The sequence below is a fragment of the Felis catus genome, chromosome B1 (assembly GCF_018350175.1).
Source record: "Felis catus isolate Fca126 chromosome B1, F.catus_Fca126_mat1.0, whole genome shotgun sequence".
Taxonomy (NCBI): domain Eukaryota; kingdom Metazoa; phylum Chordata; class Mammalia; order Carnivora; family Felidae; genus Felis; species Felis catus.
Genome location: NC_058371.1, coordinates 40013425 through 40023677, shown reverse-complemented (window position 1 = coordinate 40023677; position 10253 = coordinate 40013425). Strand labels below are relative to the sequence as shown.

At 36.0% G+C, this 10253-nt stretch overlaps 1 protein-coding gene and 1 long non-coding RNA gene across 9 annotated transcripts in view; one reads left to right on the top strand and one right to left on the bottom strand.

The window, feature by feature from the left end:
• Nucleotides 1–10253, bottom strand: part of RNF170 (ring finger protein 170) — a 44424-nt gene that overhangs the window by 3226 nt on the left and 30945 nt on the right. For all 8 annotated transcript variants that reach the window (XM_045055483.1, XM_023252553.2, XM_023252552.2 and 5 more), the window contains 2 exons: nt 8560–8633; nt 3965–4075 (listed from right to left, as the gene is read on the bottom strand). In XM_045055483.1, coding sequence (XP_044911418.1) covers nt 3965–4075; nt 8560–8633 — 185 coding nt within the window. The remainder of the gene's footprint in view (nt 1–3964; nt 4076–8559; nt 8634–10253) is intronic.
• LOC109498827 lies at nt 1534–3877 on the top strand. The gene is made up of 2 exons (XR_002155782.2): nt 1534–1583; nt 3773–3877. It is a non-coding gene; the product is annotated as an uncharacterized LOC109498827 (long non-coding RNA).

The window sequence follows — 10253 nt, the reverse complement described above, 5'->3', positions numbered from 1 at the left end:
GTCAATCACCTTGGGGGAAGTTGTTTAACCTACTAGAGATCCAGCAACAACTAATGGAGTATGATATGCCACAAGGACTAGTAAGAACTAAAAGAGATATTGTATACAAAAGATCTTTATAAATTGCTAGACAATATATAAGTAGTATACGTTAAAAACACGGTAACTCGGAGGACTCTGACAGTCTAAGAACAGCAATGAAAGGGACTCCATCTTAGGATGTTTATTCGGCTTAACTTGAGTTTAAGTGAATTACTAACTACCACGGTGATTTTTGGAAAGCCAGACCCTACCTTTCTGAAAATGATTAAGTTTCTGAATATGTACAGAAACATCAATTACTGGGATTTTACATAAGTGAGCATAATTTTCACAGCTGAAATTTTACAAATTATATAAATTTTTGAAAATTGAGGGATTCAGAGAAATTAGAACCCTCATACACTACTGGTGGGAATGGATGGCCTCCTTGGAAACAATCTGGCAGTTCCTCTAAATGTTAAACATAGAGTTATAATATCAAGCAATTCCATAATGAAGTATATACCCAGGAGAAATGAAAACATATGTCCACAGAAAAACTGGTACACAAATGTTAATGGAAACATTATCCATAATAGCCAAAAAACAGAAACAATTCACATGTCCATCAACTGAATGGATAAACAAAATGTGATATATTTGGCCACAAAAAGCAATGAAGTTCTGATAGATGTATTACAACATGGATGAACCTTGAAAACACTAAGTGAAACAAGCCAAAGACAAAAGGCCAAATACTATATGATCCCATTTCAATGAAATGACGAAATATTCAAAGTAGCCAAATCTATAGAGACAGAAAGTAAATTAGTGGTTGCCAAGGGCTGGGGGTAGCGAACAGGAAAGGGGACAATGGGAAAGGATGGCTAAAGCTTTTGGAATGATGAAAATATTCTAAAATTAATTATGGTGATAATCCAATTATATTTACTCTGAATACATAAAAGACCATTGAACTGTATACAGGTTGCACTTTATGACATGTAAAATACATCTAAATAAAGGTGTTAAAATAAGTACTAGTATCTATTTGTATTGCTTCGAGCGAGTTAGTTTATCCTCTGACTGCAAACTTCTCATTTGTTTTGTGTAGTTTGTTTGTTGACTACATGATCTAGAAGGTCCTGTGTGGTAATGAACTACCATGACTTCTCAATATAACTTCTTTCTTTATCTCATTTCTCAGGGGCTAGGAGATGCAGAGAAACTCACCAAAGGAAGAAAGTCACTTCCTGTGGTCATTCCACTGTAACAGTTCAGCTATTTTTTTTTTTTTTTAATTTTTTTTTTTCAATGTTTATTTATTTTTGGGACAGAGACAGAGCATGAACGGGGGAGGGGCAGAGAGAGAGGGAGACACAGAATCGGAAACAGGCTCCAGGCTCTGAGCCATCAGCCCAGAGCCTGACGCGGGGCTCGAACTCCCAGACCGTGAGATCGTGACCTGGCTGAAGTCGGACGCTTAACCGACTGCGCCACCCAGGCGCCCCAAGTTCAGCTATTTTTAATAATCTGTATAATTCCTATATGTCCAAGTCTAGGTATGTATCTTGTGTGTTTAACAAGTACCAAATGAGAGGGAGGGGGAGATTAAAATGGGAAGAACTATTTTCTAAGGAAACAGTTTTATAAACTCCACCAGATTATCTTATAAATCCTTTTTGGAAAACTGGTCACAAAAAACAAAATGGTCTTTTTAGAATCATTCTAAATGTTAATTTCCTATTCTTTATTGGAGAAACTAATATTGAAAGCAAGACAGGTGCACAACTTTCACAAAGTCTATAGTCAGTTACTTTAAATATTCTAGTGACCAGATAGGATATCTTTTGAATATTTTTCTGTCTTTTATCAGAGCTATTTGTTCACTTCTCAGATGGTGTCATTTATATAAAATCTATAATAAATAGATAAGAAGTATGAAATGGGTTATTAAAAAATGTTTATATATTAATCACAATCTTACTTCAACTTTGGAGGTGACAGAATATCAAACTAAGAGCTAAATGTTTCTATTACACTATAATTTCATAACCTACAAAGATTTCTTATTTATTAAATATCTGATATGTACCAAAAAAATAATAATTGAGCAATGGTATGCTTCACACTTACAAATATTAATAGATATCTTAAAATGATTTATTTTTAAGGTCAGTGGTAGTCTTGAATTTGGAACATGTGAATTTTCAAAGAATCATCCTATAGATGTTACTGCAGAATATGTAAAAAAAAAATTGCTGGATGAAAAATAGCAGAAGAGGCTCCCAGATAACTGTGGATTAAATTTTCTTTCTGTTTAAACATCTAGAATATTTACCCTTTATTCACATGGGTATGCCTTTAAAGGTATATGACATCACAGTATAAGGAACATGTGCAAGGGTGCACAAGAGCACACAAGTGTTTAATACTGAAGCATTTTAACAGCTTATATTCTTGATGGAAAGTAGTAGTATCAATTCTTAAGGATAGCTTATTAATCTATTCAACAAATATTAAGGGCCTACTGTATACCAGGGCACTGAAATTGGCAATGAGAATATAACAGTGAATATATAAACATGGTCGTTGCCCTTATGAAGCTTTTAGTTTACTGAGAAAAGGATACTGAACAAGATTTGAGTACTGTTTGTAATAAATGCTACAAAGGGAAATGTATAGAGGACAATAATAGAGAATACCTTAGCTGATCAGGGCAACCCTCTTTGAAGAAGGTTTATTTAAGAGCGACCTAAAGGATAACAAGAGCAGAGGGACAAGCACCCCAAACCAAGGGGTCACATGTGAAAGTATTAGATGGAAAGACTTGGAGTGTATTTTGAGAGCTGAAAAGTGACTGGTGGAGGTGAAACATTTTGGGTGAGGGGAAGGGAGGGACCAGGTCATACAGGGCTGTGTAAGCACAGTAAGGAGTTGGAACATTATTCCACAACATTGGAAGTTTTAAAATATAAGAATATCATGGTCTTACTTATGTTTTCAAAATATCACTTGGGCTGCTGTGCAGAGAAAAAAGTCACAGTGAAGAGGCCACTTGCAGTTATTCTAAGCAAGAGATGATGGTGGCTTGGGCTAGTATGATGGCTATAGACACAGGACATTTTTATGAAATTAAAATGACAGGATCTCCCAAAAAGAGAGAAAAAAATGATACAACTTATTTATAGATGAAGGGAATGAGGGATAGGAAATCAAAACAATTAAGACTGAAAAAAGAGTAAACTGAGTTGAGGAGACAAGAAATTCAATACTGTACATGTCACGTTTGAGGTGCCTATGGAACATCCAAGTGGATATGGAAATGTATAGTCTAGAGCTCAGAGGACAAGTCTAGGCCCTCCATATAAATCTGTACTTAGAATATTCTGATTTTTGAAGTACATAGTCATGCACATGTTTCTAGAATTGTTAGATTTTGAAAAAACTGGAATGAGTCAGTAAAATGTGACAGTATATAATCTATCAAACGCCTTTTTTGGGAGGAGGAGGTAAACTGTAAAATGAACGTGTTCTTTAAAAATCAAATGTTTTTGAGTAGCTAAAATGATATACCAAAAAAACTGCCTAACACCGAGGGTTACTTAGGAAAACATTTCAAACAGGAAACCAGGGTAAGTAAAAAAGAGGAAAACACAACTGTAAAACTTTTCAGAAGATCCCAAGTTATAAGCCTCTTTTATAAAGACTTTTATAATCCTTTTTTTTTTTTTTTTTTTTTTTTTTTTAGACAGAAAACTGTAGTTCTTGGGAAAGCTGTAACTCAGTGATTGACAACAACGATGAAGTTTGTTAAAACTTTACCTAAACACATAAACAATGAGATTCTTTTACAGTCAAAGAATACTTGTTGGTAAATCTCACCTTATCAAAGAGAAGTATCATTATACTGTAACTTTGCACTTGCTATAACATTACTTACAGATCTGGGCTGCCCTGAGAATCTCCGGTTATAATCATTAATATCTTGACGCAATGATACAACATCCTGAGACTGGTCATTTTCACCAAATACTGTTAGCAGTAAAGTTACCTGTATATTACAAAAAACAAACAAAAAAACACTGTTAAACCTTTCTACAGCAATAATTTTTTCATTTTGTGTTATTCAACAGAATGAGAAAAGCTTCTAAATTTATATTTCACTCATTTCCTTTAATAAAGGCAACATGGGGAAGAAAGTAAGTTATCATTGCCTTACAATAAAATCCAATGCAAAATGTAATCTGAATTCCTATAAAATCAAATGCGTACCTTAACCAAACACGGGTTCTAATATGTTCCAGTTCACACCAGGGATAAAGCCAGTAGTTCTCTGTTTGAACTAACAAATATTTGAAGATACAAGAACTGAAAAAAATATTCAGGGGCAAAGTGACATAAAAATATATATCACTCTGAGAGAGAAAAATTAGGGAAGTTGGTTTTTTTTTTGTTTTTTTGGGGAGGGGGAGTTCGCATGCAGGGGAGGGGCAGAGAGAGACAGAGAGAGACAGAGAGAGAGAGAATCCCAAGCAGGTTCCGTGCTGTCAGTACAGAGCCCAACATGGGGCTCGATCCTATGAATGGTGAGATCATGACCTGAGCTGAAATCAAGAGCAGGACACTCAACCAACTGAGCCACCCAGGTGCCCCTGGAATTTCTTTTTTTGATCAAAATTATTCTTCAACCTCACTGGTATTTGAAATATCTTTGAATGCTACCAAACAGAATACAGAGATTAAGTTATTGCAGGGACCCACTCTCAAGCACCCATCCCTACTATAATCAAAAAGGGTAGGGGCACCTGGGTGGCTCAGTTGGTTGAGTGTCCAACTTCGGCTCAGGTCATGATCTCGTGGCCTGTGAGTTTGAGCCCCGCGTCAGGCTCTGTGTCTCCCTCTCTCTGCCCCTCCCCAGCTCATGCTCTGTCTCTCTCTCTCTCTCTGTCAAAAATAAATAAACATTAAAAAAAAGGTTTTTTTTAAAAAAAAGATAATCTGTGACACTGTAATATAACACAATATTTTTAGCCTGGTTTCCTCCATGGTAGAGGTGAGTATACACAAATATCACAGGAACATAACTGGGGTAATCTGAAGATGACAGTACCTTGAAAAATCAGTATATTTAAAAATATAACAATGTCTATAGAAATGCTAAATGTATGATGAGATACAAATGGGAAGGAGCAGTAACAGATTTAGGTTTAAATCATCTAGGTGTTTTTATCCTTCATCAGTTCAGCTTTCCAAACAGATGCTTTCCAAACTCAGATGCTTTCTAAACAAAGGACTGACAAAGAACTGTAGGTGGTAGGAAAGCAGGTACAGCCTGTTTTCACAAATATGTTAATAAAAATGCATCTTTCAGTAAATAATAATTGAGTATCTATTGTGGGCCAGGCACTGTATTAAGGGCTACATGTACCCCCAAAATGAAGACATAGCCCTGCCCCTTGCTAACCACAACACCCAAGATAGAAGGGGAGGCAGACCTGTTCAACAGCCTGTTACAAGGCACTATGATGGAGGTTATAATGATGCTTCAGAGGAAGGACTTCTGCTTGGGGTGCTCAGAATACTGGAAACATAAGCTGGCCCTTGAAGTGCAGGTAGGACTATTGGTATGTTAGCGTATACATTCAGGAAGAGAAGTGGTGAGTATGTTACAGTCGGAAGCAGCAGCCTATGCACTATTTCCAGTGAAACAGGATGGGGAGCAGGTATCTGCCACCTGTCTTGCTTCTAGGATGAATTATTCTACAGTTAGGGAACCAAAAGCTATTATATAAAAACAATTTTATCTCCACCTTTTTAGCCTCTAGCAATTTATGGGTGATCCAAAGGATATCACCTGCTAATACATATATACCCTATGAAAAGCCATGGATAGAGCCAAGAAGGGGACAGGTGGTGGAACTAGCTCTTTAATGCTAGACCTATGGCCTGGTCTCAGTGTTGCTGGCAGATAGCTAAAGATTATGAGAGGTGGTACTGGCAAATAAACTTCAGTGTTGACTGCTTGTGTCACATATTAAATCAGCCACAGAGGCAGTGCCAAAAACAAAAACAAAAACAAAAACTATTTTCCTCCTGCCATGTGCTACAAAGTCAAATGTGAAAGACGCAGAATTTGGGAATGTACAAGCAAGGAGGAAAAAAGATAAAGCCCTGAACCTCTCTCTCTACACCAAAAAGGGAGGCAGTAATGGGGGTAAGTGGATGGCCAGAACAAAGGTTGAAAGTATCTGTGCATGTGCATTCATATAACAATAAGTCCAAAAATCAGACAAAATTAAACAATAATCTTAGAGATGCATGCTAAGGTAATAAACCTATAAAGAAAATCAAGGAAATGCTTATCATAAAAGTCAAGAGTAATTGCCTCTAGAAGATATAGGAGAGAGTAGAGATTTGGAAGAGGTCCCGAAGAAATTTCTGGGGGCTGTTGGCCAGTTTCTACTTCATCTGAGTGGTGATTATTGAAGTGTTGCTTTGTGATAATTCAATAAGCAGTACTTCTTTGTTTTGTGTATGTCTGTTATATTCTACCAAGAATTTTTCAAAAATTGTCACCTCTTCTATCATTTTGTTTATTTTCTGATCTCTGTGGGTTTATGCCTTTACAAAATGTCTTGTTCTTTTAGTGGGGTGGCAAGCAATAGTAAATATATGTGTTCAATTTGACATCTTGGAAGCTCTCTATCCTTTTTAGGACTTCATTTTGCACTTTGGAAGACTTCCTAAGGAGCTGCTGTCTTTTTCATGTTCATAACTCATTACTAGAAAGGTATTTTAATTTTCTTAATGTTTATTTATTTTGAGAAAGAGAGAAAGAGTGTGAGCAGGGGAGGGGCAGAGAGACAGGGAGACACAGAATCCAAAGCAGGCTTCAGGCTCTGAGCTGTTAGCACAGAGCCCTATGCGGGGCTTGAACCCACAAACCATGAGATCAGGACCTGAGCTGAAGTCAGACACTTAACTGAGCCACCCAGATGCCCCAATATTATTTTAAATGAGAAACAAGTATATAGGAAATTATGAAAAAATAGTATACAACTGTTAGAATGTTCTGTTTTACTACATTTGCTAATTAAAAAACTAAGACTTAATTTTCTCGGGTTTTTCAGTATTTTGTTTTTCCAGTTTGTCAAAGAAATTGAGAAAATGTGGCACATATCATCTGTGCTAACATTTCAGTCTTCAATATATGTTTATAAAAACTGTCTCCCTCCTGAAGTAGCTTCTGTACTAACTATAACGGTCTGATCTGTTCTGGATAATGTAATGTGGTTATGTCTCCAAAAGAGACATTTTATGAGACTGACGCACTGCCCGCTGTGCTAAGAAGGCACCTTAAAACAGACATTTTAAAAAATTATTATCCATCATAGAAAGCTACCTACACCCTCACTGGAGAAGGGCAGATTAAAAATAAATAAAAAAGGAAAAATATTTTTTTCAAAAGAAGTATATGTAGGGGAAATATCTGTTTAAGCTTGATTAGCTAGTTCAGTTATTCCTTTGCTAGTATTATAATAAAGACTTACTAGAATTTTAGGGAGGATTCATTTAGCAGCTGTTTTTTATTACAACTAAAGGATTTCAAAGGGAATTTCTTTCTTTTTTTTTTTAGTGTCTGTAAGACACTAAAAAAAAATAATGGAGGGATGCCTGGGTGGCTCAGTCAATTGAGTGTCCGACTTGGTTTTGGCTTAGCTCATGATCCCAGGGTTGTGGAATTGAGCCCTGCATCAGGCTCTGCACTGAGTGTGGAGCATACTTGAGATTCTCTCTCTCCCTCTGTGCTTCTCCCCCACTAGTGCTCTCTCTCTCTCTAAAATAAAAAAAATAAAAATAAAAATAAATAAGGGGGTAACATTATAGAAGTTTGGAAAAATAGAACTACCCTATGATCCAGCATCTGCACTGCTAGGTATTTACCCAAAGGATACAAAAATACTCTAATAGCCAAATTACAGAAATAGCCCAAATGTCCATCGACTGATGAATGGATAAAGAAGATGTGGTATGTATGTACAGTGGAGTATTACTAAGCCATAATAAAAAATGAAATCTTGGCCATTTACAATGATGTGGATGGGGCTAGAAAGTATTATCTATGTGAAATAAGTCAGTCAGAGAAAGACAAATATATGATTTCACTCATATGTGGAATTTAAGAAACAAATGAGCAAAGCGGAAGAAAAAAGAGAGAGAGGCAAACCAAGAAACAGACCCTTAACTATAGAGAACAAACTGATGGTTGCAAGGGGGGGGGGGGGGGGGCGGGTAGGGATGGGTTAAATACATGATGGGATTAAGGAGTGCACTTAATCCCGGATGAGCGCAGGGTGATATATCCAAGTGTTGAATCATTATATCGTACACCTGAAACTAATATTACACTATATGTTAATTAACTGGAATTTAAATAAAAACTTTAATAAAAATAATTCAAAATTTAGATACAGAAATTATAAAAATTTACAAAATAAACTAGCATAAATGATGCTTTCTGGATACGAACATTACCGTTTGTCTACAGATTGGACAACTGATTGCCCCAAGCCATGAACCGTATCGCCAGTATGCAATAATGCAGGTACCTAATGAGAAAAAAAAACCATTAATACTGATGTTTTAAATTTTAAAGCCCATGAGTCCTCAGAAAGTTTCAAATCTGAAATATTTTTATAGCATCATCTTATTTTAAAATATTTTTATTTCATTTCATTTCAGGCAAATTCAAATCTGGTAATAATTCCCAGCCATTAAAAAATATTTTTATTTGAACTACCAATTAAGATAAAATTATACAATCCAAAGCAAGAATACATTAACTGCTTCAATACTGTGAGGCTTAATAGAAAATACTGCATTTCCTATGTAAAATAAATGAACATCACTGCAAATATGATAACCAACAAATCACAGCATAAATTTTCTGTTCCAAATGGTATATATGTTACAAAAACATAGCTTCTATTTTTTTAAAAATTTAGAATGCCAAATTACAGTAGTATCAATAATAATAATAAAGTACTATGAATAAGGAACCAAAGGATACAAAAATTACATGCTATCTGACCTAATAAAGTTTATAATCTAGTTCAATAATTCAACCAACTTTTGTACTGGATAGATCTGATTTTTCTGCCTGAAGCTGTTCATGAGCAGCAAAACAACTAAACACAGCTTAAAGGAAGAGTTTATAGACCTCAAAATTAGCAGGTAAGCTAAGTGTATAAGCACTAAAGTTCAGACCAGTAACAAATGAAGAAGGAATATTTATTTTATTTTATTTTATTTATTTATTTATGAAGAAGAAGAAAGAGGAGGAGGAATACTTTAAAATCCTATCTGATGTTTAAGGGCCCAATTCATTTCTTCTCTGCAGGACGCCTGTTTCTCAGACCATTCAGGTCCCATTGTGAATCTGAACTAAGTGCTTCCAGTCTCACTTCTACCTCCAAGATCTTTTCTGTATTCTTTAAAAAAAATTTTTTTAAGAAGAGTTTTTTTCTAATGTTTATTGATTTTTGAGAGAGAGAGAGAGAGAGAGAGAGAGCGAGAGCGAGCAAGGGGCAGAGAGAGGGAGGGAGACACAGAATCTGAAGCAGGCTCCGGGCTCTGAGCTGTCAAGATAGAGCCCAGTGCGGGGCTTGAACTCACGAACCATGAGATCGTGACCTGAGCCAAAGTCGGATGCTTAACAGACTGAGCCACACAGGCGCCCCATCTGTCTTCTTATCCTTGTCTTAGCAACCTAGGTTAGCCCTTCTGCGTACCTTATTCTGATTCTTCCAGATCAAATAAATGTCTAGAATTTGGAATAAGCAATGACAGTCAAAGTGAGAAGTCCAAGGTGACATACTGAAATCAATCAGAAGGTAGTTAAATCTCAAACTATGTAATATTAACTTTAAGTACAAAAGGTATGTAGGAGAGAGAATTCTGGGATATATCAGAGAGTCATTTGTAGATGAGAAAGGATTTGAACTGAACTTTGTAGGATAGGTAAGACTTAGAAATAGAAAACAGGAGGGAGGATGCTCCAAGCTTTATGAATAGCAAAGAGCAAATACCAGAAGTAGAACTAAGTGGTATGTAAAGAGACTGGTGAGCATCCAACAGGCTAAGCAAAGGCTATCCAAACTGGACATTACAGTGACTGTGGGGAAAAACTGGTTCAGTGCTTTAAAGATGAATTTAAAAGCTAAAGAATT